The sequence below is a fragment of the Salmo salar genome, chromosome ssa22, assembly GCF_905237065.1.
Source record: "Salmo salar chromosome ssa22, Ssal_v3.1, whole genome shotgun sequence".
Taxonomy (NCBI): domain Eukaryota; kingdom Metazoa; phylum Chordata; class Actinopteri; order Salmoniformes; family Salmonidae; genus Salmo; species Salmo salar.
The window spans coordinates 42,134,306-42,161,939 of record NC_059463.1 but is presented as its reverse complement, the minus strand read 5'-3'; the positions used below and the strand labels follow the sequence as shown (position 1 = coordinate 42,161,939).

Below are 27,634 nucleotides of genomic sequence, written 5' to 3'. Positions count from 1 at the left end.
CTGCCTCTGATTGGAAACCACACTCGGCCAAACCTGGAAAACGGAACATAGAAAATGAAAACTAGAACCAAAATCACCTAGACCAAAAACCCCGAAACACAAAACAAACACCCCCTGCCACGCCCTGACCATACGACAATGACAAAAGACCCCTTTACTGGTCACGACATGACAGTTCTGTAATCTCATCAGTCAAGGATTACTTTAAGATCATTAGAGTGGCGCAAAGATACCAGCAGTGCACGAGGACAGTAGAGAAAAAAAACAGACACACCTCACAGACACAGAGATTTATAAATGCATAGAGGAAATTAGTTAGAATAGGTAGATGTGTGTATTGTGTAAGTGTGTTGGTGTGTGCTAACATACCTATTGTTTTGACGCCAAGTTCATGGATTATTGCCAGTATGTGTAGCGTGGTTCGTTCTGCGTTGTGTACTTTTATTTAGGACACTGCCACAACTGGAATTCTGATGGTTGAATCATTTTTATTCGACCTGCACACGAAGAGACAACACACAATATGTTAGCCCTCGGTGCAGTCACAGCTCTCGAGCACCTTGCTAGTTGAAGGTCCGGCAAAAGAGAACAATAAAAGGGTACGTAAGTATTGGATAACCCGCGATGGACCAAACCAAAATATACAAACTTTTACAATTAGGTGTATTTACAATATAGATATAAAAAAATGTTTGTACACCGAAAAATAACATTAACTATGCTGCTGTAATTAAATAAAGAAAACACATTGAATTATTATTATTGTTATTAACTTATTAACATCCCCTCTTGACCTGGCCTACTTGAACTGTCCTTGTGCGCAACTTGGTGCATAATCTAGGGGAACAACATCACTCTACTACATATGCTTGGATTTACCTCAGGCAGACACTGAGCTAAGGAGGTACTGTCAACCGACAAACACAGACTAGCCTACTGTAATGATCGTTCAAAGGATTAGACCAAGGTGCAGCGTGGTGAGTGTTCATCTTTATTTTAAATCAGAACACTTAAACAAAATAATAAACAAATACAAACGACCGTCACGTCTTGCAGGCTAATAACGAGCAGTACAAAAATAAGATCCCACAAACACAGGTGGAAAAAAGGCTGCCTAAGTATGGTTCCTAATCAGAGACAACAATAGACAGCTGCCTCTGGTTAGGAACCATACTCGGCCCAACACAAAGAAATACAAAACATAGAATGCCCACCCCACACCCTGACCTAACCACAGAGAAACAAACCCTCTCTCTCAGGTCAGTACCCCCCCCCCAAAGGTGCGGACTCCCGGCCGCAAACCTGAACCTATAGGGGAGGGTCTGAATTGCTGACCGTCGCTGAAGACTCGGGGCTGCGGCCGTCGCTGAAGACTCGGGGCTGCGGGTCATCGCTGAAGACTCGGGGCTGCGGGCCGTCGCTGGAGGCTCCGGGCTGAGGAGCGTCGCTGGAGGCTCCGGGCTGAGGAGCGTCGCTGGAGGCTCCGGGCTGAGGAGCGTCGCTGGAGGCTCCGGGCTGAGGAGCGTCGCTGGAGGCTCCGGGCTGAGGAGCGTCGCTGGAGGCTCCGGGCTGAGGAGCGTCGCTGGAGGCTCCGGGCTGAGGAGCGTCGCTGGAGGCTCTGGGCTGAGGAGCGTCGCTGGAGGCTCCGGACTGGAGAGCGTCGCTGGAGGTTCCGGACTGGGGACCATCGCTGCAGGCTCCGTGCCATTGATCATCACTACTGGTTCCGCGCCATGGATTATCACTGGAGGCTCTGGGCCCTGGATTATCACTACAGGCTCCGGACCATGGATCATCACTGGAGGCTTCATGCCATGGATTATCACTACAGGCTCCGGACCATGGATAATCACTGGAGGCTTCGTGCCATGGATTATCACTGGAGGCTTCGGACCATTGATCATCACTGGAGGCTTCCTACGTGGAGCTGGAACCGGTCTCACCGGACTGGGGAGATGCACAGGAGACTGGGTGCGCCGAGCAGGTACAGGGCACACTGGGCCGTGGAGGCGCACCGGAGGTCTGGAGCTCAGGGCTGGCACACCCCGTCCTGGCTGGATGGTCACTGTAGCCCAGCAAGGGCGGGGCGCTGGTACAGGACGAACTGTGCTGCGCTGGTGAACGGGGGGTACCGTGCGTAGAGCAGGCGCAGGATAACCTGGGCCGTAGAGACACACTGGAGACCAGATACGCTGAGCCGGCGCACTTCTTCCTGGCTGACGGCCAACGCTAGCACGGCAACGGTGAGGAGCTTGCACCGAGCGCACCGGGTTGTGAGTGCGCACTGGCGACACAGTGCGCATCACCGCATAACACGGTGCTTGCTCGATCACTCGCTCCCCACGGTAAGCATGGGGAGTTGGCTCAGGTCTTAAAACCGCCTTAGCCAATCTACCCGTGTGCGCCCCCCCCCCCAAGATTTTTTGGGGCGCTGCCTCTCGGCCTCCTGTTGCTTGCCTAGCCGTTCTTCCCTGTATCTCCGTTCTCTCTTTCAGGTCAGGGCGTGACACCTACAAAGAACTTAAGATACATTTTTATACAGTGACATACACAAAAGGCATTAATGTAACTAACATGATACAGTAAGTGCTGAAGAATACTTACTATAATATGTAAATAGGTTTAGGTCAATCGTAATATACACCAGACAAAGACTTCTGTGAAGTCGAAACGTAGTGTATTTGGGTGCAAGAATAAAGCACTTGGAGCAGCAATAGTCTATGTGAGGGCCTCTCATTCATTCCACAATTGTAACATTGTGCCATGTGTTGTGTATGCTGTCAACAAGTCATAACAGGTTGTCATGTATTGTACAGCTTGGGATCAGTCCCACCTCTCATCATACACACCTCATATGAATTGATCTTTGTATGAGGGGTTTTGTGTGTGTACCCTATTATTAGATGAGATGCGGTGTATAAGAAGCGTTCTGGGGAAGAGAGTCATATCCACTGGACAGCCTTCCATGAGATCACAAAGAGGCTTGAGGAGAGACCTTGGGAATTAACTCTTTCCCGTCCATTGTTACTGCAAGGTACTATACACATGCAACACATCTCTTCTGGTCCACCTTAAGAGAGCAGAGAGGCAGCCTGTTGTGGGGAGAGCCTCACCAGCACATGCCAGGCTCTTTAAGGCAGACTGGGGCAGTTGTATTCCTGTTTAAAGGCACATACACACACAAAAATGTATACATTCAGACAGACCTTGAATATTAACTTCTGAACAAAATGAACCTTTACATAGAAAACAGGGTGCAAGGGTCAAAATTAGGTTTTCTTAAACTTAACAGTCAGTTTAACACTAACTTTTACATTAAAACATTAGGATTTAATATATGGATGTTTTTTTTGCCCAACAATAGGCCAACTGAGAAAATGTTATTGTAGCCTGTGTTTGTTTTGTAATGATAACTTTTTTTTGTTTTGCCATTTCAAACAGTGCTTTAGGAACCAGGGTTGTATTCGATCCTTGAAAGGTATTTGGTAAGTTTCAGAATGTACAGTGAAAAAACAAAGATAAATGTGATTCATATCAAATATCCCATTGACATTCCACAACTTCCTGATTCTTTGAATAGAATAAAATATAATAGTCCTATAATTTAATAATGTATTGAACCTCAAAGACAAGCATCCTTTCTGCTACTAGCATGCATGCCTTAATCGTGACCCTTTCCAAGCGAGTACTCGCGAGAATACATGCCCATTCGAACTGAATGTAAAATGGCGCCTTCCAACTACTGTGTAGGAAATTGTAAAGTATTGAAAGAAAAGTGCTAGTTATTAATAAAATATACAAAAGCTGGGCCTATGAGGACCCTTCAAGACACATCACAATTTAAATTGTAACAGATAAGACCGTTAGATCAGAATACAGGGGATATGGGTGGAAGTTCTTATTATAACTCAGCGTCTGTGCCACAACACTAGCGCCCGTGCAATGCACCTTGGAGTCCTGATCGCGTACATGCGCACGATACATGTGGACGCGGGGGCGAGCTGGACTCGAAATCAGGTGCTGCGGGGGTATCCGCCGTCCAAATCTACAGAAAATGCAGAGAATTAATAGTTTGAATATTTACAAGGCATGTCCAACTATATTTACAATGCATTATCACAACACACTCATTGACTGTATAGACACAAATAGTTTAATCTTATCAGTGTCTGACATATTTATTTAATTGAAATACGAACCTTTACCGTCATATGTATTTCGTGAAATAAGAACATAGTTGGCTGGCCTGGCACCAATCTGGGGTCCCCTGGTCTCTCGGGTGCACGCCATGCTCGTTCCCGTAAAAATGAAATGTGTTGTTGTCAATGACGGTATATGGTTGTTGCCTCGCCTTTACAAGTGGAATTTGCGGTAAAGGACCTCCGACTCCTCGCCATGTCTGATGCGGCCGTTGCTTGTCAGCAGTCCGGGATTCACGTTGTTCCACCGGGCCTACTTCCGTAGTTTTCTATGCATCGATTAAATAATGTTCTCTTAACAGTAACATTTTACAGTTAGACACACATTCTCCACAAACGCTCGGAATTGTATTGGATAAACTTGTACGCGAGCCAAATTCTTCGTGTGGATTTTCCCACATTGTTCTATTCGAAACGAGGGTAAATATCTCAGAAATAAGCACACGTCACGTAGCTGGCTAGCAAGCTAGTTAGCTAATTGTGATATTGTTTAGTTGGCTAGCTAGCTGTTAAATTTCAATTCTTGCAATTCATTGCCTGCTATACAATGAATACTAACAAATGGCATGTGGAAAGCAAATGACTTGGGGTTTATCGAGTTACTTTTGAACGCCGTGCCTTGGCCGAACCGAGGGGTTTTGGTTTTTATTTAAGGTAGCATGGGAAGATGTACTGCTAGCTAGTTAGCTAGCCAGAAAACGTTAGCAACTAGTTAGCTAGGTATTGTTGTAGAATGCTTTGCAGAAGTTGCACGTATATTCATCACTCAAATACACTATTCTTTTTCAAATGTTAACTTCATTCAGATTGTGGGATTTGAGTAGTTAAACTAGGCAACATGAATATAATTAACATAAGCAAAAGCAATCATGTGATAGATGGCTAAGGATGCACAGAGGCTGGTGGCGCTTTACACTGCCCTTGTAGTAAATGTAGCTAGCAAGCAAATCTTAGCATCATAATAATATTAATACTATCATATTTTTTCAAAGACATATAATGTATACCACAACGGCCTAATGCAGTATACATAACATAGTGCCAGTTGTTCAGATGGCGGAATAATTGGTTCAAAGTTAATCATAGAAAGGGGTTTGCCAGTGCACTTTGCCCCAATTGGCCTCACTTCCCCCTCTAATAGTGCTCGCCGGTTTGTAGTCCTAAAACCCGGAAATTAGTCACCTTTGGTTCGTTTAGCAATCCCTATGGGGAAAATGAATTGGGAATTAATAGGGTTTTGGAATAAACCCCCACAATAAGGTCTGAGGTTAACGCAGGCTTATACATTTTGTTCTTATACATTTTGTTCTATGAGATAATCAGTCAGTTAACATGGCATTTATGAGCTTTAAAAAAACAAACAAGTATTACATAAATGCATCAGAATCCACAAAGTGGCGTTAGCTGATTTAAGATGATCTCATAGAATAAAACGCATCTATTTACCAGACCTTATTTTCAGCATTTATCTCCATGGTGAAGTTAGTGCCTTCAAAAAGATACCATTACCACTTCTCTCTATGCAAACAGTTGTTTACCTGGGCCTTTAAATGTCTAATAGATACTGGGGCTCGTTCAGCCGGACAGAACATTTTGGAACCTGTTCATGTTCGAGGCTACTGAACGTGGCACTGAAGTGTGTGAGGTTGTATTGGTGACTGTGGCTGCAGTCTATTGAAACCAGAGTTTAAGGATGTGATATTGCTGCCCAGTTCTTGACCTGTGATGCTGGACAGGTGTGTTAACTATGTCCTTTCTTTCTCCACCAGGTGCCGTGGAGGGCAGAGTGAATTGTCATGAATGAACCCGTAGAGAGCGGTGTGGTCTCATTTGACGAATATGTGCGTCAGAAGGCCCGCAGCGTGCCCCAGCACCGTATGAAGGAGTTCCTGGAGTCCCTGGCCAACAAGGGCCCTGAGACGCTGCAGGACTTCAGACAGCAGGGCGACACCGCCACTACCACCACCATGGTTTACCAGCAGGGGGGCAACTGTGTCTACACAGACAGCACAGAGGTAGCTGGCTCACTGCTGGAGCTGGCCTGTCCGGTAAGAGGAGAGACCTCCTTACGTGGTTCCTTCAGTAGTTCAGTTCTTTTGAATACACCTCAGGCTGCCGAGTGCCCTTTGCCCTTATCTAGTCTATATACATTAAAGAACAGATCAATTGACCAAATTGAGAGTAAAGCCCAACTCATCCTTCAACACTGGCAGCACCTATCTTATTGTCACTATCATTGCTACTTTTGCTCTGCGATTGATTCATTCTCCTGTGGATTAACAGGTGCAGGTGACCTCTGCACAGATCTCACCCCAGATGGCTGCTGGTGTGCACCAGGGATCTGAACAGCTGATACAAGTACAGGTGAGACCTTCCCTCAATCACCCTACCTATTACACCATAAGCAGTGTTTCCACTCAATTATTCTCCAGACTGTACCGATAGGCCTCCTTATTGACATCCAGGGCCTGTAACCAAAATGTTCAAATGAAAATACAGTGGTCAGGGAAACACAGAACCCCACCACCCTCAGACATGTGGCATGTGATGGATGGTGGTGCACTGTGCATTCTCGTTCTCTGTGATCAGGTGCAGATCCAGGGGCAGCAGGACCAGACGGTGGACCTCCAGGGCATCCCCACAGCAGCGCAGCTGGTCCAGCAAGGAGAACTCACAGAGGAGCAGCACCAACAGGTGCACACACACACCACGCTGCATTATTAAATACACACCCACCCCATCCATGTCCTCTCCTCACCCAGTAAGTGTATACACCATGCTCAGGTGTTTGTTCTGTCTCGTTCAGATCCAGGCCCAGTTGGTGGCAGCAGTGTCAGGCGGTCAACAAATCCAACATATTCAACTACAAGGGGGTCAGCAAATTCAGCTCCAAGGAGGTCAACACATCCAGCTTCAAGGGGACTTACAGGGTGGTCAACATATCCAACTTCAAGGGGGTCAACAAATCCAGCTGCCGGGCGGTCAACAAATCCAGCTGCCGGGCGGTCAACAAATCCAACTACAAGGTGGGCAACAAATCCAGCACATCCAGCTACCAGGCGGTCAACAAATTCAACTACAGGGAGGCCAGCAGATCCAGATCCAGACGGTGGAGGCCATGTCTCCTCAGCAGCAGCAGGGCTCTCCCCGAGAGGCAGAGAGGAGAGCTGGCGTCCTCCAACCTGCCAAGAAGCGCAAGATGGATGTCCCCATCCAGGTGTCCTATGCCCTCCCTCAGAGCCAGCAGGGCCAGCAGGTGGTTCTGGCCCTCCCCCAAGGGCAGGGGCAGCAGCAGCAGTACTTGTCCATCCGGCCAGACCTGCTCACTGTGGACAGCACCCACCTGTACAGCACCACAGGTACCATCACAGGCCCTGCCGGGGAGACCTGGACCATCCCTGTATACTCTGGGGGACAGCAAGGGGGCGTGCATCATATTGCTATTCCCCAGGAGGCCTACAGCACAATGCAGGTGTCCTCCAGTCACCACGACAACAAGGACAATGGAGTGGCCCACTCCTCGTCGTCGGGTGCCTTGTCCGTCCAGTCGGGTGGCACGGTGTCGGTGTCCGGGACGACGAATGAAGAAGTGGTGCAGACGCTGTTCCCAACGCAGTTCATGAACGGGAACATTCACTGCCCTGTGGTGGTGCAGACGGTGGGCGGGGCTTACAATAGTACACAGCAGCTTCACATCTGGGACCCCCAGCAGCAGCAGGAACACCAGGAGCTCCACCTACAGGTCAGAACAGGACCTTCACCCCTTGGGTTAGACCCTGACTTTGTCCTTGCCTTCGATTTCAAGGTTTTCCACAACATTAATGTAGATTTTTGCTTTATGACATATGCTGGATTAATCAATAGTTAACATGTTGGACTGTTAGATTATGTTGTGGATTAAGTCAGTACTCTCCCCCAGGTAAGCAGGATATGATTGTTTCAATTAATGAACACCTGTCCCCTGTCTCCAGTTTTATGTCCCCTGTGCTGTCTTTTTCCCCTTGAAAGCATTTTAGGAAATATGTAATTCCCTGCACCACAAATGAGCAAAGCATGTAGTGTGCATGTTTCTTTTTTAACATTTCACTTCTAATGTGTCCCCCTGCAGGGTCACGTGGAGTCAGAGTCCCAGGTGGAGGCCCCCCAGGAGCTACTGATGCCCATCTCCCTGAAGCCTGAGGAGGGCCTGGATGTGTGGCGCCTCTGGGTCCAGCGCAAGAACGCAGAGCTGGACAAGGACGAGCAGAACAAGCTGGCGCCCATTGGACGTGAGTTTTAACACACTCCCACTCATTAAATTGCCCTCGCCAAGTATGTGAACTTTTCTTACACTCTCTCCTCCCTTCCCGTCTCTCTCTTTCTCCTGCATCTCTCTGTCTTTCTCTTGTAGGTTTGTAGGTTCTTAATTCTGAATATGTCACTGAATGTTCTATTAGTCAGAGTTTGGATAAAAGTGTTCTCTAAATTACCATATTTATTTTCTCTCTCTTTGTGCAGGTCGGCAGGCCCTGCGCTTCCAGGAGGACCTGGTGTCGAGTGCGGTGGCTGAGCTCAACGTGGCTCTGGCTCTCATGACTCAGGAGGCCCAGGGGCTGGAGGGAGAACGTTTTGAGCCTGATGCCCTCTACTACATCTTCCTGTGTATACAGAAGGTATGCATACATTTACATTTACATTTAAGTCATTTAGCAGATGCTCTTATCCAGAGCGACTTACAAAATGGTGTGTTCACCTTATGATATCCAGTGGAACAACCACTTTACAATAGTGCATCTAAATATTTTAAGGGGGGGGTTAGAAGGATTACTTTATTCTATCCTAGGTATTCCTTAAAGAGGTGGGGTTTCAGGTGTCTCCGGAAGGTGGTGATTGACTCCGCTGTCCTGGCGTCGTGAGGGAGCTTGTTCCACCATTGGGGTGCCAGAGCAGCGAACAGTTTTGACTGGGCTGAGCGGGAACTGTGCTTCCTCAGAGGTAGGGGGGCCAGCAGGCCAGTGGTGGATGAACGCAGTGCCCTTGTTTGGGTGTAGGGCCTGATCAGAGCCTGAAGGTATGGAGGTGCCGTTCCCTTCACAGCTCCGTAGGCAATCACCATGGTCTTGTAGCGGATGCGAGCTTCAACTGGAAGCCAGTGGAGAGAGCGGAGGAGCAGGGTGACGTGAGAGAACTTGGGAAGGTTGAACACCAGACGGGCTGCGGCGTTCTGGATGAGTTGTAGGGGTTTAATGGCACAGGCAGGGAGCCCAGCCAACAGCGAGTTGCAGTAATCCAGACGGGAGATGACAAGTGCCTGGATTAGGACCTGCGCCGCTTCCTGTGTGAGGCAGGGTCGTACTCTGCGAATGTTGTAGAGCATGAACCTACATGATCGGGTCACCGCCTTGATGTTAGTGGAGAACGACAGGGTGTTGTCCAGGATCACGCCAAGGTTCTTAGCACTCTGGGAGGAGGACACAAGGGAGTTGTCAACCGTGATGGCGAGATCATGAAACGGGCAGTCCTTCCCCGGGAGGAAGAGCAGCTCCGTCTTGCCGAGGTTCAGCTTGAGCTGGTCATCCGTCATCCACACTGATATGTCTGACAGACATGCAGAGATGCGATTCGCCGCCTGGTTATCAGAAAGGGGAAAGGAGAAGATTAATTGTGTGTCGTCTGCATAGCAATGATAGGAGAGACCATGTGAGGATATGACAGAGCCAAGTGACTTGGTGTATAGCGAGAATAGAAGAGGGCCTAGAACAGAGCCCTGGGGGACACCAGTGGTGAGAGCGCATGGTGCGGAGACAGATTCTCGCCACGCCACCTGGTAGGAGCGACCTGTCAGGTAGGACGCGTGGGCCGCGCCGGAGATGCCCAACTCGGAGAGGGTGGAGAGGAGGATCTGATGGTTCACAGTATCAAAGGCAGCAGATAGGTCTAGAAGGATGAGAGCAGAGGAGAGAGAGTTAGCTTTAGCAGTGCGGAGAGCCTCCGTGACACAGAGAAGAGGAGTCTCAGTTGAATGCCCAGTCTTGAAACCTGACTGATTAGGATCAAGAAGGTCATTCTGAGAGAGATAGCAGGAGAGCTGGCCAAGGACGGCACGTTCAAGAGTTTTGGAGAGAAAAGAAAGAAGGGATACTGGTCTGTAGTTGTTGACATCGGAGGGATCGAGTGTAGGTTTTTTCAGAAGGGGTGCAACTCTCGCTCTCTTGAAGATGGAAGGGACGTAGCCAGCGGTCAAGGATGAGTTGATGAGCGAGGTGAGGAAGGGGAGAAGGTCTCCGGAAATGGTCTGGAGAAGAGAGGAGGGGATAGGGTCAAGTGGGCAGGTTGTTGGGCGGCCGGGCCGTCACAAGACGCGCGATTTCATCTGGAGAGAGAGGGGAGAAAGAGGTCAAAGCACAGGGTAGGGCAGTGTGAGCAGGACCAGCGGTGTCGTTTGACTTAGCAAACGAGGATCGGATATCGTCAACCTTCTTTTCAAAATGGTTGACGAAGTCATCCGCAGAGAGGGAGGAGGGGGGAGGGGGAGGAGGATTCAGGAGGGAGGAGAAGGTAGCAAAGAGCTTCCTAGGGTTAGAGGCAGATGCTTGGAATTTAGAGTGGTAGAAAGTGGCTTTAGCAGCAGAGACAGAAGAGGAGAATGTAGAGAGGAGTGAGTGAAAGGATGCCAGGTCCGCAGGGAGGCGAGTTTTCCTCCATTTCCGCTCGGCTGCCCGGAGCCCTGTTCTGTGAGCTCGTAGTGAGTCGTCGAGCCACGGAGCAGGAGGGGAGGACCAAGCCGGCCTGGAGGATAGGGGACAGAGAAAATCAAAGGATGCAGAAAGGGAGGAGAGGAGGGTTGAGGAGGCAGAATCAGGAGATAGGTTGGAGAAGGTTTGAGCAGAGGGAAGAGATGATAGGATGGAAGAGGAGAGAGTAGCGGGAGAGAGAGAGCGAAGGTTGGGACGGCGCAATACCATCCGAGTAGGGGCAGAGTGAGAAGTGTTGGATGAGAGCAAGAGGGAAAAGGATACAAGGTAGTGGTCGGAGATTTGGAGGGGAGTTGCAATGAGATTAGTGGAAGAACAGCATCTAGTAAAGATGAAGTCAAGCGTATTGCCTGCCTTGTGAGTAGGGGGGGAAGGTGAGAGGGTGAGGTCAAAAGAGGAGAGGAGTGGAAAGAAGGAGGCAGAGAGGAATGAGTCAAAGGTAGACGTGGGGAGGTTAAAGTCACCCAGAACTGTGAGGTGAGCCATCCTCAGGAAAGGAACTTATCAAGGCGTCAAGCTCATTGATGAACTCTCCAAGGGAACCTGGAGGGCGATAAATGATAAGGATGTTAAGCTTGAAAGGGCTGGTAACTGTGACAGCATGGAATTCAAATGAGGAGATAGACAGATGGGTCAGGGGAGAAAGAGAGAATGTCCACTTGGGAGAGATGAGGATTCCAGTGCCACCACCCCGCTGGCTCGATGCTCTAGGGGTATGCGAGAACACGTGGGCAGACGAAGAGAGAGCAGTAGGAGTAGCAGTGTTATCTGTGGTAATCCATGTTTCCGTCAGCGCCAGGAAGTCTAGGGACTGGAGGGTAGCATAGGCTGAGATGAACTCAGCCTTGTTGGCTGCAGACCGGCAGTTCCAGAGGCTGCCGGAGACCTGGAACTCCACGTGGGTCGTGCGCGCTGGGACCACCAGGTTGGAGTGGCAGCGGCCACGCGGTGTGAAGCGTTTGTATGGCCTGTGCAGAGAGGAGAGAACAGGGATAGACAGACACATAGTTGACAAGCTACAGAAGTGTTGTTTCTTGTATTATTGTCTCGTGTCTTTAGAGAACTGTTTCACTTTGATATCCTTTTTCTTCTGTCCTGATTTTCTCTTTCTTTTCTTCTGTTAACTAGATATTCTTTGTTGTTCTTCGTTAGCTAGCTAGCTTCTTCCAAAAGAGATACCACATGACCAGTGTCATGTAAATCTTGGTGGGGCAAACATAACATTTTTTGTTGTTGATGAATGCCAACAAAGCCACTACACAACACTAGACAATACATTAATTGCACTATAACAGTGACAAACGGTGTGCACAAACTGTTAGGGACTACATAAAGCTGTCCCAACAGCAGAGTCCCAACAGCAGTCCCAACACCTTACCACTGCTACACCTGGCTATCAGCGAAGCCTTGTCTGGCAACAAAACAGTTGATTCAGCCTCATTTACTGCCTTAAAAAAACATGGCTGACTTGCTTAAACAAATGTGGTTTCTACTGACAATTGAAATGTACAAACTATGGCATAAGGGGATAACGAGCTGATACGAAGCAATCCGTAATTTTGATTAAGACATTAATGAGCGAGCTAGGATGGACGTAGTCAATATTGTTAAGTTCATGTTTTAAGTATCCCTATATTTCTGTTATTACGGGGCTATCACTCAGTCAAGAGTGCGGCTGCGCAGGAAGTTAGTTCGTGGATGGACCTAGCCGTGAGTGTAATGGCTACCTTGTAGTGTGTTCATACAGTATAGTAAACTTTGTTAAACTGGAACCTTGTCGTTGTGTCATTTCGAGTTAACAAATATAACCATTTGTTCAGCACTTTTAAAATGTATTGCGACAGAATTCAGAACATGGGCCGTTCTTACAGTATTCTCCCTGTACACCAAGTCAGAACCGTAGGATAAATAAAGGGGGCATATAAGCAGACAATAAAAGCTCTTACAATATCCAATGATGACATTTCTCTAAAACAGATTATAGGCTAAATGTGCACTACCAAGTCAGAATAGTAGGCTAAGTAATGAGGGGGAAAGAGACCAAATTATTAGTCACATAGGCTATTAACAGCTTACTGCACAACATACATTTAGTATTACTTTCTTAGCTACAGTATACATATCTCCCTGGCATATTACATAATTTATGCATAGCATACAATACATGTTTGGACTCACCTTGTTGTACTGTGCTCACTTGAACAGGAAGGTGGCGCAGTGGTTCTTGGTGGCAAATTTTGTCATCAAAGTCTGGCATTCTCTGGATTTGTGGTGCTTTCAAGACAACTGGGAACTCTTGGGGGGGGAACAAGGTCGTATCATGACGTCCGTGATCTTCAGGTCTGAGTTTTAGAAAGAGGCTTGAGTTCCCAAGTTTGACAAGCGTTCAAAACTTATTTTCCCAGTCAGAGCTTGTTTCTTTCAGAGTCCCCAGTTGTCTTGAACTCCCTGAAGTCTGAGATTTCCGAGTTTCCAGTTGCTTCGAACGCGGTAGAAGTCATGCTGGATTGACAGCATGGCCAATGTTTAATGTTTATCCTTTTTAAGCTTGGAGAACAGACCCTTAAACTCAGACTTGGACCACACACCCACTCCACTGAATAACAGGCTAGTGATTGCTTTGCAATGCTTGCAGTAGGCCATTGATTCCTTCCAAACCATTCATTGTTGAATTTGTGACCTATAATGTTTATCTAATGGCTGATGAGCACCGATATGTTTTGTCAATTTCTCTTCACGTGACAAAGCTTAAACAGGATTTGCCAGTAGATTGTCGACTTGATTAATGATAATGCTTTGTAGCTAAGATTTTGAAAGTATGATGTTGACGTGATCAGTCCGATTAAAGCTATGGTACATATAACGTGATTTTACGTCATTTTATCTGTAGCCAATGACCTTGAGCCTTCTTGGATGGGCACTTCTAATGTAACTCAATGGCAGCACCCAAGGGGTTTGCATGTTTGAGCTCTCCCGTAGATTTTGCGGTGACGTAGTGTCCCCATGAGTGACAGAAAACTTAGCCAATCATGGCTCAACACTCCATATTTTCCACTGGCTGCCCCACCACCAGAGAAAGCACTGAGCTCGGCTGAAACGCCTGCATTTTGGAGCTGCCTTCCGCAAAAAAGAGAATGTTTGTATGCGGCTTTATTAACTGATTATTATAATTTTTTACATTGTTTGCAAACTGATATGTGACATGTATTAATGCCAAAATAACAGTGGTGCGTTGCCCCACCTGCCCTGTCACTGACATATCATCATACCACAAACACACATGGTACAAGATACTGACTGAAATGTATTACAGTTGATAGAGGTTGTATTTCTGCTGGCAGTACCTCTTTGAAAACGGACGGGTGGATGATATCTTCTCTGACCAGTACTACACACGCTTCTCCCAGTGGTTACATAAAGCCCTGGATGAGTGGAGGCCCAGCATCCATCCACTAGGTAAGAGCCACAGCGTTTGACTTTTGTGTTTCTGTGTGTAAGTGCAAGAGAGAGTACAGGTAAAAGCCTGCTGAAGGCCTTAGAGTGGAACTGTCAAAGCACTTTGGAACATTGATTGTTCTGTGAACAGTCTGATATCTTTTTGTTAAGTGCAAGAGAAACTCACAATTCTGTTGTGTATTTTCGTGACTTCCATACCTGAGTTCATTTCTGTGCAGAATACAGTTCATGTGCTTTGGGCAGTGGTCTCATTAGAGGAGAGTGTATTGTGATTGGCTGCTCTCTCCTCCCAGGGTACATCATTCCCAGTCACGTGACAGAGGAGATGCTGTGGGAGTGTAAACAACTAGGAGCCCATTCACCAGCCACGCTGCTTACCACACTCATGTTCTTCAACACTAAGTGAGTCTCACACACTTACATTTTAGTCATCAACCAGAAGCTCTTATCCACAGCGATTTACAGTTAGTGCATTCATCTTAAGATTGCTAGGTCGGACAACTACATATCACAGTCATAGCTTCTGAGGTCAAATATACTTACTATCAGCAAAGTCAGAGCTAGTAGGGGGAAAGAAAGTAAAGTGCAAGTGTTAGTTCAAGAAAGGTCAGGAGGGGGTGCGAGGGTTGGTTCCACGATTGGAGTGTCAGAACAGAGATGAGCTTGGAGGGCCTAGAGACCAGAGGTGGCAGAATGGAGTGCTTGGGTTGGGATTGTAGGGAGGGGCAGTTCCTCTTGCTGCTCTATAGGCAAGTACCATGGTCTTGTAGTGGATGTGAGCTTCGACTGGAAGCCAGTGGAGTGTGCGGAGGAGCGGGGTAACATGGGAGAACTTGGGAAGGTTGAACACCAGGCGGGCTGCAGCATTCTGGATAAGTTGCATGGGTTTGATGGCACAAGCGTGGAGGCCAGCCATCAACAAGTTGATTAATGAAAACATTCTTGGCAAATGCTTTCGCTTTCGTCCGTCTTGCGCCGGTCCAAGAATTTCACCTCTAGCGGCACAATACGAATGGGAGATGACAAGTGCCTGGATTAGGACCTGCGCCACTTCCTGTGTGAGGTAGGGTTTTACTCTATAGATGTTGTAGAATATGCAGGAGTGGGTCACTGCTTTGATGTTTGTAGAGAATGGCGTGTTTAGGGTCACGCCAAGGTTCTTTGAACTCTGAGAGGAGGACACCGTGGCGTTGTCAACTGTGATGGAGAGGTCTTGGCCTTCCCTGTGGGAAAGAGCATCTGTCTTGTCGAGGTTGACCTTGTCGTGGGCCGACATCCAAGCTGAGATATCTGTCAGGCACACAGAAATGCGTGTCGCCACCTGGGTGTCAGAAGGGGGGGAAGGAGAAAAGTAGTGTCATCCGCATAGCAATGATGGGAGAGACCATTTGAGGATATGACAGAGCCGAGTGACTTGGTGTATAGAGAGGAGAGGGCCTAGAACCGAGCCCTGGGGGACACCAGTAGTGAGAGTACGTGGTGCAGACACAGTTCCTCTCCATGTCACCTGGTAGGAGCGGCGTGCCAGGTAGGATGCAATCCAAGAGTGTGCAGAGCCTGAGACACCCAGCCCTGAGAGGATGGAGAGGAGGATCTGATGGTTCACCGTGTCAAAGGCAGCGGAAAAGATCTAGGAGGATGCTGACAGAGGAGAGAGAGTCAGCTTTGGCAGGGCAGAAAGACTCTGTGACACAGAAGAGCAATCTCGGTTAATAGACCTGTCTTGAAGCCTGACTGGTTAGGGTCAATAAGATCATTCTGAGAGAGTTGGTCAGAGGCAACACGCTCATGTGTTTTGGAAAGAAAGAAGGGATGCCGCAGGGATGCAAACTAGTCACCTTAAGGCGAATTTTGCCATTTTGAAACCAAAATGAAAAGCATGACCACGGAGACGGGTGAGAAGGTGATGAAGCGTACTTCATGAGCTGTAACCAAAAAACAACTGACATTTGGAAAGTTTGAGGTAAGGGACAAAGTGTGGTGGAACAAGTACTAGTATTGTTAGCATTGTTAACCCTGTTGCCCAAAGCTAACGTTATAAGCAGTCAGCTAGCTTCATTTGGCTAGTGAGGCTCGACCGGACAGGGTTATGTGTTGTGAAGCTAGCCACAATAAGGATTAGGCACAATAGTGGAATTTGCGATTTGCCTTCAAAATAAAAGTATGTCATTAACAGTGATGCAAATGAATACAAATAGTAGAATTATTCCGTACTTTTGTTTTGAAGGCTAAGCGCAAAGTCCACTATTGTGGCTAATCCTTATTGTGGCTAGCTTCACATAGATGTGTCCGACCACCATTAATCAAATACAAACTCTTATAAATTAGGGTTATTTTAGATGATGACACCTAGCTATATAGGTAGCTAGCTAACTATAGCTACTGAAACAGATGTCGTTTTGCTATGTTTTTGGGGAAGAACATTGTTTGCATCCCTGAGCTAGCTAGCTTTTATTTTTTATGACCAGCACTGTAGGTGCGCGAGACAACTTTACCAGCATCATAGCATACGTATTGATGAATCGTTGTGACATGAAATACAAGTGATAGTGTAATCAATGTGTAATAACTACATTTATGAAAGCGTTAAATGATGTGACGTGTAGCCGTATTCAGGTCCTGATTGGTCAACAAGCTTATTTGACACGTCAAATAGTGTTATCTACTGGTCATTATTTTCTTTTTGACACGCAAAGACCCAAGCGGCTTTCCATTGCAAAGACCCAAACGGCGTTCCATAGAAATCCTGGTTGAGAATGAGACTGAACAAATTAACAATGAAACAGCACAGCAAGTAAGTGAAAGAAATAGGTGTTGATTATGTTTTACTGGTAATAGAGACGTATGTAAATGCCAACAAAATAACTTTTTGGTTAGTGTGGTGTGTGTAACCTTTATTTAACTAGGCAAGTCAGTTAAGAACAAATTCTTATTTACAATGACGGCCTACCCCAGTCAAACCCGGACGACGCTGGGCCAATTGTGCGCCTCCCTATGGGACTCCCAATCACGGCCGGTTGTGATACAGCCTGGATTCAAACCAGGGACTGTAGTGACGCCTCTTGCACTAAGATGCCGTGCCTTAGACCGCTGCGTCCATGTGTATGTGTTACCTATTTAAATGTACTAGAATGCTAAAAGGCCGCAAATATTTTAAATGTTGGTTATCGGTATCGTTTTTTTTCAAGGGAAATATCGGTATCGACCAAAAATGTCATATCGGTGCAACACTAGCTGTAACGTTAGCTAGCTATCGTTAGCTGTCTGACTTTATTAGCCAGCTAATTGTCACACAATAAACTCAATTACTTGATCAGTTGGCTAATGTTGCTCAACATTTCTCTGGCTAGCTAATGGAGAATTAGATCCAGCTTGCAAGATAAGGTTACTTAAGTAGCTGGCTAGCTATTTATTTTCATGAACTAAAGTTCAATTTCAATAGGCAAACAACAAGTGGCAACCTAGCTAATACTTACAAGGATTCCTAAATCATTGCTAAGAATAATGAAAAAGACTGCAGTTTCTACTGGTCATTGTTTTCATGCTGGTTGTATTGGTGCTAGCTAGGTACCCCAGAAGTTGTGGTCGAACAAATTGTGGTTTATTATCAACGTGGTATTGTAAACACATCGTTTGTGGCCCGTGTTTACTTGTTTGCAGACTTTTTTTGTACAGCTCTGACGGTGCTACTGTATCTTTTTTGACACGCAAAGACCCAAACGGCGTTACATAGTATTGTAATGAAACAAACAGGAAGTTCCAGCGTGCTGTGCCGCAAAAGCATGCTCGTGCTGCAGAGTCGATTTCCGCGCTTATAAACCCAGGGTCGTTACACTACTCCCTCCTTTCAAAGAGCGCGTCCTCGCGCTAGCTTGCGACTCTACGTCTTACAGGAACGCGCTCACCGGCCAAGCACATGCACTGTCGTGGATGCAAGGTCCGATCACTTCTGACACCAGTGTAATGTAACAGCAGGGAGCAGATCTCAAACCCTCGACCTTCTAGCCCGAAGTCCAGCGCGCTATCGACTGTGCCGCAAAAGCATGCTTGTGCAGCAGAGTCGATTTCCGCGCTTATAAACCCAGGGTCGTTACAGTATGTATGTCTTGAAGCTAATAGCAGTGACGCTATTACTGTGTAACTCCGGTAGGGCAGCATCTGAAAAATACCGCACTTGGTAATGTGTACCGGTGCTCGACCAGTCGGCGAAAGCCAACATCGCCCACGACAGAACGGTTGATTGTCAAGGGCGATGAATTCCATTATCTAGGCTTTAATGGATTTAGCCTATTGAGTTGTCTCGCTGAAAATGTTTTACTCTTTCAAATAACTGTTCGACTTGACTGCTTAATCCACACAGCAGACATTGTGGGCTAGGTTATGAATGCTGTGTAGCGCAAATTTTACGTGCCGTCATTACGGCATGTACCTACAGTTGAAGTCAGAAGTTTACATACACCTAGGCCGAATACATTTAAACTCAGTTTTTCACAATTCCTGACATTTAATCCTAGTAAAAATTCCATGTCTTAGGTCAGTTAGGATCACCACTTTTATTTTAAGAATGTGAAATGTCAGAATAAATAGTACAGAGAATGATTTATTTCAGCTTCCATTTCTTTCATCACATTCCCAGTGGGTCAGAAGTTTACATAAACTCAATTAGTATTTGTTTGCATTGCCTTTAAATTGTTTAACTTGGGTCAAACCTTTCGGGTAGCCTTCCACAAGCTTCCGACAATAAGTTGGGTGAATTTTGGCCCATTCTTCCTGACAGAGCTGGTGTGACTGAGTCAGGTTTGTAGGCCTCCTTGCTCGCACACGCTTTTTCAGTTCTGCCCACAAATGTTCTATAGGATTGAGGTCAGGGCTTTGTGATGGCCACTCCAATACCTTGACTTTGTTGTCCTTAAGCCATTTTGCCACAACTTTGGAAGTATGGTTGGGGTCATCGTCCATTTGGAAGACCCATTTGCGACCAAGCTTTAACTTCCTGACTGATGTCTTGAGATGTTGCTTCAATATATCCACATAATTTTCCTACCTCATGATGCCATCTATTTTGTGAAGTGCACCAGTCCCGCTTGCAGCAAAGCACCCCCACAACATGATGCTGCCACCCCCGTGCTTCACGGTTGGGATGGTATTCTTCGGCTTGCAAGCCTCCCCCTTTTTCCTCCAAACATAATGATGGTCATTATGGCCAAACAGTTCTATTATTGTTTCATCTGACCAGAGGACTTTTCTCCAAAAAGTACGATCTTTGTCCCCATGTGCAGTTGTAAACAGTAGTCTGGCTTTTTTATGGCGGTTTTGGAGCAGTGGCTTCTTCCTTGCTGAGCGGCCTTTCAGGTTATGTCAATATAGGACTCGTTTTACTGTGGATATAGATACTTTTGTACCTGTTTCCTCCAGCATCTTCACGAGGTCCTTTGCTGTTATGGGATTAATTTGCACTTTTCGCACCAAAGTACGTTCATCTCTAGGAGACAGAACGCGTCTCCTTCCTGAGGCATATGACGGCTGCGTGGTCCCAAGGTGTTTATACTTGCGTACTATTGTTTGTACAGATTAATGTGGTACCTTCAGGCATTTAGAAATTGCTCCCAAGGATGAACCAGACTTGTGGAGGTCTACGACTTTTTTTCTGAGGATTTGGCTGATTTTCTTTTGATTTTCCCATGATGTCAAGCAAAGAGGCCCTGAGTTTGAAGGTAGGTCTTGAAATATATTCACAGGTACACCTCCAATTGACTCAAATGATGTCAATTAGCCTATCAGAACTTCTAAAGCCATTACATAATTTTCTGGAATTTTCCAAGCTGTTTAAAGGCACAGTCAACTTAGTGTATGTAAACTTCAGACCCACTGGAATTGTGATACAGTGAATTATAAGTGAAATAATCTGTCTGTAAACAATTGTTGGAAAAATTACTTGTGTCATGCACAAAGTAGATGTCCTTACTGACTTGCCAAAACTATAGTTTAACAAGAAATTTGTGGAGTGGTTGAACAATGAATTTAAATGACTCTAACCTAAGTCTATGTAAACTTCCGACTTCAACTGTACGTTATATAGGTATGCACGTTAGCTTTGACATCGGTTTTGCACATTGGCGTTAAACTACATTTTACATTTACATTTACGTCATTTAGCAGACGCTCTTATCCAGAGCGACTTACAAATTGGTGCATTCACCTTATGATATCCAGTGGAACAACCACCCTACAATAGTAGACATTCCGATATGTTGACAGATATATAGTGCATCCCTAGTTACAACATCAGATGAGCTAACATTATTACCCTAACCAATTCACTATAGTATTAACTTAACTGGTACAACGTTACGACTCCTTGCCGTATAACGCATTAGTTGCTTACTGGACCCTGGCATTCTGTGTGAAATGTTGACTAGTTAACTTAGCTAATGAACTAATGTTTTCCCTCTACAATATGTGGTTAATTTTCAGAATGAGAGAATTAGGTGAAAATGAGGCATTGCTTGTTAAACAAGTGGATTGTGGCTCCCGAGTGGTGCAGCGGTCTAAGGCACTGCATCTCGGTGCTAGAGGCATCACTACAGACACCCTGGTTCGAATCCAGGCTGTTTCACACCCGGCTGTGATTGGGAGTCCCATAGGATGGTGAACAATTGGCCCAATGTCGTCCGGGTTTGGCCGGTGTAAGCGTCATTGTAAATAAGAATTTGTTCTTAACTGACTTGCCTAGTTAAATAAAGGTTTAAAAAAGTAAAGTGTAGCTTGATGACAGTATAGAGGGGAAAGGAACACCACACACTTCCCCTCTTTCTCACTTGTTCAATACAGTGGATAAAAGGGGTATGCCAGGTGTACTCTGTTGTTCAATACAGTGGATAAAAGGGGTATGCCAGGTGTACTCTGCCTGAAAGAGATAAATTATGCCAACATGCTCTGCTGCTGGCACATTGTAGAACAGATGTCATCAGACAGGAAGTGTACAATGTAATAACCTGCACTGTAGCCCAAAGATATTGCTTTTGTGTTGAACTTGACAGTACAATTTGTGTGAGAGTGAGGGGGGATAATTAAATATTTTACTTGGTGAACGTTATTTTTGCACACGTGTAGCCTTGTGCACTTGATCGATGTCTACTATAGTGGCCACCATAATAGAGCAAAAATAGAATGCCTGTGTGTTTCATTCTGTTTCTACTTTGATGTTTTTTTCCCAAGTGCAATATTTAGATGTGTGTGTGTGGTCACAAGTGTTCTATTATAAAGGCTGTCATGGCTAACTGCAATATTAGTGTATTGTTTTTTTTTCTCAAGACTTGAGTGTCATTTGCAGTAAAGTCTAGGCAACAAATAATATTGGATTGCAGATGCCTCACCAGTCCTCAACTGGCAGCTTCATTAAATAGTACCTGCAAAACACCAGTCTCAACGTCAACAGTGAAGAGGTGACTCCAGGATGCTGGCCTTCTAGGCAGTTCGTCTGTCCAGTGTCTGTGTTCTTTTGGCCGTCTTAAACTTATATTTTTATTGGTCAGTCTGAGATATGGCTTTTTCTTTGCAACTCTGCCTAGAAGGCCAGCATCCTGGAGTCACCTCTTCACTGTTGACGTTGAGACTGGTGTTTTGCAGGTACTATTTAATGAAGCTGCCAGTTGAGGACTTGTGAGGCGTCTGTTTCTCAAACTAGACTCTCTAAAGTACTTGTCCTCTTGCTCAGTTGTGCACTGGGGCCTCCCACTCTTTCTATTCTGGTTAGAGACAGTTTGCGCCGTTCTGTGAAGGGAGTAGTACACAGCATTGTACGATATCTTGAGTTTCTTGGCAATTTCTTGCATGGAATAGCCTTCATTTCTCAGAACAAGAATAGACTGACGAGTTTCAGAAGAAAGGTCTTTGTTTCTGGCCATTTTGAGCCTGTAATCGAACCCACAAATGCTGATGCTCCAGATACTCAACTAGTCTAAAGAAATTTCTTCAGCCTCCTGAGGTTGAAGAGGCATTGTTGTGCCTTCTTCACCACACTGTCTGTGTGGGTGGACCATTTCAGTTTGTCTGTGATATGTACCCCGAGGAACTTAACTTTCCCCCTTCTCCACTGCTGTCCCCGCGATGTGGATAGGGGGGTACGCCCTCTGCTGTTTCCTTAAGTCCACGATCATCTCCTTTTGTTTTGTTGATGTTGAGTGAGAGGTTGTTTTCCCTGACACCACACTCCCAGGCCCCTCACCACCTCCCTGTAGGCTGTTTCGTCATTGTTGGTGATCACGCCTACTGCTGTTGTGTCGTCTGCAAACTTGATGATTGAGTTGGAGGCATGCATGGTCAGGCGGTCATGGGTGAACAGGGAGTACAGGAGGGGGCTGAGCACGCACCCTTGTGGGGCCCCAGTGTTGAGGATCATCGAAGTGGAGATGTTGTTTCCTACCTTCACCACCTGGGGGCGGCCCGTCAGGAAGTCCAGGACCCAGTTGCACAGGGTGGGGTTGAGACCCAGGGCCTGAAGGGGACTATGGTGTTGAATGCTGAGTTGTAGTCAATATACAGTATTCTTGTCCAGATGGGCTAGGGCAGTGTGCATTGTGATGGCGATTGCATCGTCTGTGGACCTATTGGGGCAGTACGCAAATCGGAGTGGGTCTAGGGTGTCAGGTAAGGTGGAGGTGATATGATCCTTGACTAGTCTCTCAAAGCACTTCATGATGACAGAAGTCATTGCTACGGGGCGATAGTCATTTAGTTCAGTTACCTTTGCTTGTCTTGAGTACAGGAACAATGGTTGCCATCTTGAAGCGAATGGGGACAGCAGACTGGGATAGGGAGAGATTGAATATGTGTGTAAACACTCCAGCCAGCTGGTCTGCGCATGCTCTGAGGACGCGGCTAGGGATGCCGTTTTGGCAACGATCTTAGTTTAGTGACGATACCACCGCTGAGAAAACAAGGGAGACTGAGGTGCTAATTGCCTTGCAAAGGTGAAGAGCACAACTCCCGGTACTAATTTCTGATTGCCTAGGAGAGGAGAAAGCACTCCCCCCTCCAATACAGCCACTGATTACAAAAATGACAACAGTCACGAATTGCCCTGCCCCTTAATCCTGGTTGATGTGTCAACAATCATCTGCAAGTTATGATCGGTCAGCCGTTAACACGCCAAGTAGGCTACTGGGAAGACAGGCAGCACTTAACCTCTATGGGCTAGGTGGGACGCAAGCGTCCCACCCGTGGTGCACTCCATCAACAGCAGGTGCATTTCAAGAGCGGCAAATTTGAATCCAAATAAATGTCAAAATTCAAATTTTTCAAACATACAACTATTTTACACCCTTTGAAAGTTAAACATCTCCTTAATCTAACCACGTTTTACGATTTCAAAAAGGTTTTACGGCGAAAGCATAAATTTAGAGTATGTTAGGACAGTACATTTACAAGAGTTGTGTGTAATGTTTTGTCAATTCAAAGACAGGGTCACCAAAACCATAAAACCAGCTAAAATGATGCACTAACCTTTTACAATATCCATCAGATGACACTCCTAGGACATTATGTTAGACAATGCATGCATTTTTAGTTCTATCAAGTTCATATTTATATCCAAAAACAGCGTTTTACTATGGCATTGATGTTGAGGAAATCGTTTCCCTCCAATAACCGGCAGTCAAGTCAGCACCACAAATTAAATAATTAAAATTAGAAAACATTGGTAAAATATTATATTGTCATTTAAAGAATTATAGATTTACATCTCTTGAACGCAATCAACTTGCCAGATTTAAAAATAACCTTACTGGGAAATCACACTTTGCAATAATCTGAGCACTGCGCCCAGAAAAATACGCGTTGCGATACAGACCAGCCGTCATGTTGGGGAGATCTAAAATCGAAAATACTATGTAAATAATCCATTACCTTTGATTCTCTTCATCAGATGTCACTTCCAGGTATCACAGGTCCATAACGAATGTAGTTTTGTTCAAAAAAGCTCATCATTTATGTCCAAAAATCTCCGTCTTGTTAGCACATGATCTAAGCCCGCCGGACTTCACTTCATGAACGAGGGGAAAAAAATATATTTACGTTCGTTCAAACATGTCAAACGTTGTATAGCATAAATCATTAGGGCCTTTTTTAACCAGAACATGAATAATATTCAAGGTGGACGAATGCATACTCTTTTATAACGTATTGGAACGAGGGTACCCAACATGAACTCGCGCGCCAGGTGTCTAATGGGCCATCATCGTTCCATGGCTCTTGTTCGGTCAGATCTCCCTCCAGAAGACTCAAAACACTTTGTAAAGGCTGGTGACATCTAGTGGAAGCAAAAGGAAGTGCCAAAATATTCCTCAGTCCCTGTGTTTTTCAATGGCATAGGTTTAAAGGTAATACAACACATCAGGTATCCACTTCCTGTCAGAAAATGTCTCAGGGTTTTGCCTGCCAAATGAGTTCTGTTATACTCACAGACACCATTCAAACAGTTTTAGAAAATGTAGGGTGTTTTCTATCCATATATAATAAGTATATGCATATTCTAGTTACTGGGTAGGATTAGTAACCAGATGAAATCGGGTACATTTTTTTATCCAGCCGTGCAAATACTGCCCCCTAGCCCCAACAGGTTAAAGTATATGGCCCTAGCTAGCAAAAAGACCAGTACTAAACAACAACCAAATGAAGCACACACACACAATCATCTGGGCACATGATTCTGAAACCAATATTCCTGGTTGCTCACTACACCAACATGCTCACATACTTTTTCTCTCTAGTGCTGTCATTCAATTGTACATTCTTAGCCACAAGGTAATTGAAATTATATAGGTTAGTGTCTGTTTTTATTTCTGCAGGTTAGTTGAGGTGATTGTGTGTGAGAAAGAGGGGGGGGATTGAAAAGGGATCCAGATGTTCATACCGTTCCTGTACCATACGGGGTGTATTGTATTACCATCGGTGTACACACGGGGTGCTATTTCTTTCCAAATGTTGGGGGCCCAACAAATGCTAATAATTACTAGCGAAATCCCATAGTGGACTCTAGCGAAATGCTAACAAGTGCAAGTGAACATAAACTAATTGCAAGGACAAACAACCCAGCTCATATACAATAATTATACAATGATCTCAAAAGGCTACTAACAGTTTGCTGCACACACAACACAAACATTAGACAGCAGGGATCTTGATCCGTGATGGATTGATTCTCTGCTGTGACCAAGAAGCTTGATCTCGCCATCTAGCCACAGCTAGCAAGTTAGCAAAATGCATAGCTGGAGCCCTGAGCTGGAGAGAATGTATTTATTTATAGTTAATAGCAGTGGCGTAGCACACATCCACACAAGGATGTGTTGGGGACATAGCTTCAGGGGGGTCCCCAACCTTTTTTGGGGGGAGGGTTTGAATGTCATACCATTCGAAATTTGAAAAAACCTTGGTATATAAGATATATTGCTCAAGCCTAGTGTGTGTTTGTTTTGGTATTAAACAAACCTATCTGCGATAGGTATTTCCATCTGACGACAGTAGAGCAGCACTTGAAGGTGGCCTTCTCCAAGGTGCTGAGACACACCAAGAAGAACCCGTCCAACCCCAAGGACAAGAGCACCAGTATCCGCTATCTGAAGGGCCATGGTTCTTTGGGGACACACCATGCTGGGCAGAAAGGTGAGATCTTCTCTGACTTCATGTCAAGGAAAGTTCATCTTCTTATATTGTAGTCAGACCTGATTTCCATATACCCAGTCACTGAGTGACTTGTATTAGTCAGCTGTGTTTCATACATTTAAAACTTTCCCTTTGTGGCTAATTCATTGGGCCTCTATGATATGCTGAGTTTGGTAACATTATGAATTCCATAAGCCCCATCACTACTGGCTGGTTCTGACCTCTTTGTTACTTGATATGCAGTGACTGATGACATGTATGAGGAGCAGGCTGAGGATCCTGAAAACCCGCTGCGATGCCCCATTAAACTGTATGACTTTTACCTCTTCAAATGGTGAGTAATGCCCCCCATTCTCAGTACATTTCTAGTAGCTAAGAGGATGTAATTGCACAGGGTGATGTTTTCTTGGTGTTAAAAGGTTAAATAAAAAAATACACAACGGCACAAATATCTTCTACTGGAAGCCCTGTTATTTCTAATTATCAAATCAACTGTTTATTTTTGTGCTCCTACATTTTTCAACTTAGGAGCACATCTACTACTTGAAATAAATATCAGCATAGAGCCCTGCAACAACTAATCACCTGTCTCTCTCAGTCCCCAGAGTGCTAAGGGGCGTAACGACGCGTACTACCTGACGCCAGAGCCTGTCGTGGCGCCAAACAGTCCCATATGGTACTCCACTCAGCCAATCACAAGTGAGCAGGTGGAGCACATGCTCACACGCATCATCATGGTGCGAGAGATCCAGGAAACCATCGCCATGTCGTCGGTCAACATGCACTGAGCCGGGAGGAGGAACTGAAGTGGGCACACTCTTCACTCCGAAATCAGCCCTTCTCTAGCGTTCCTCTTTGTGGTACCTCCTTCACTCAGTGTCTAATTCTAAGGACCTCCAGTGGCCTCGGTCTCTACCCATCACACCTTTCAACCACAGGAGTGGGGGAGTGACAGTGTTTACAGAGTGGATTTATGGGCCTTTTTTAAGTTCAGAACCATGTGTTTATTCATCCAATGGCAATTGTGTCACCCACCACTTCACCAAAACCCCTCACTTCATCATTTTTTTCCCTGGACTGAGACCGATGGATTTTGACCAACTCAGCAAATCAGAGCTCCTCATCTACTCTTGTAGGCCACTGCAGCCCCCCAATAAAACTGAAGTAGGCAGAAATAGATGGTGAAATATCAGGACTAATTCAGTTCTAAATATATATATGGACATGTACCTCTTTTACCACACGGACCTCTTTCCTCCAAGCTCTCAGGTCCCAGACATGGCAGGATAACCTACAGACATTGAATAGGACCTCTGCTCACTTTTTACATTTCTTTTATATATATTGGAATTTATGATCTCCTGTATGTATTGATATTATGGTGGTGTTGGAGGCTAAAGAAAGCCCGTGTTTTCAAATATGCCTTTTGTACTGTGAGTGATTTGAGATGCATTAAGTATGTCAAGCCTTGGCTCTGATGTTGAACAGTTCACAATACAGTAGGTTATGTTGCAGTTTTCACACGACGGATGTAATGGTAATAAACCAGGCTACTAATTAGTGAGATCTCTGAACCCCCTATTT

The 27,634-nt window shown here is 45.6% G+C and overlaps 1 protein-coding gene across 2 annotated transcripts; it reads left to right on the top strand.

Annotated features, from left to right (window-relative positions):
• The first annotated feature begins 3,965 nt into the window (after positions 1 to 3,965).
• On the top strand, positions 3,966 to 27,610 carry LOC106583457 (transcriptional regulator QRICH1). 2 transcript variants are annotated; one of them, XM_014167656.2, is made up of 12 exons: positions 3,966 to 4,087; positions 5,969 to 6,247; positions 6,483 to 6,563; positions 6,789 to 6,893; positions 7,006 to 7,941; positions 8,308 to 8,467; positions 8,697 to 8,851; positions 14,275 to 14,389; positions 14,683 to 14,791; positions 25,890 to 26,050; positions 26,294 to 26,384; positions 26,649 to 27,610. In XM_014167656.2, exons 2-12 carry the CDS (start codon positions 5,996 to 5,998, stop codon positions 26,836 to 26,838), a joined length of 2,355 nt encoding a protein of 784 aa, XP_014023131.2. In that variant the 5' UTR covers positions 3,966 to 4,087; positions 5,969 to 5,995; the 3' UTR covers positions 26,839 to 27,610. The 2 variants fall into 2 exon arrangements, with proteins under 2 accessions (XP_014023131.2, XP_014023130.2); XM_014167655.2 differs by lacking the exon at positions 3,966 to 4,087 and adding an exon at positions 4,304 to 4,619.
• Positions 27,611 to 27,634: the final 24 nt, after the last annotated feature.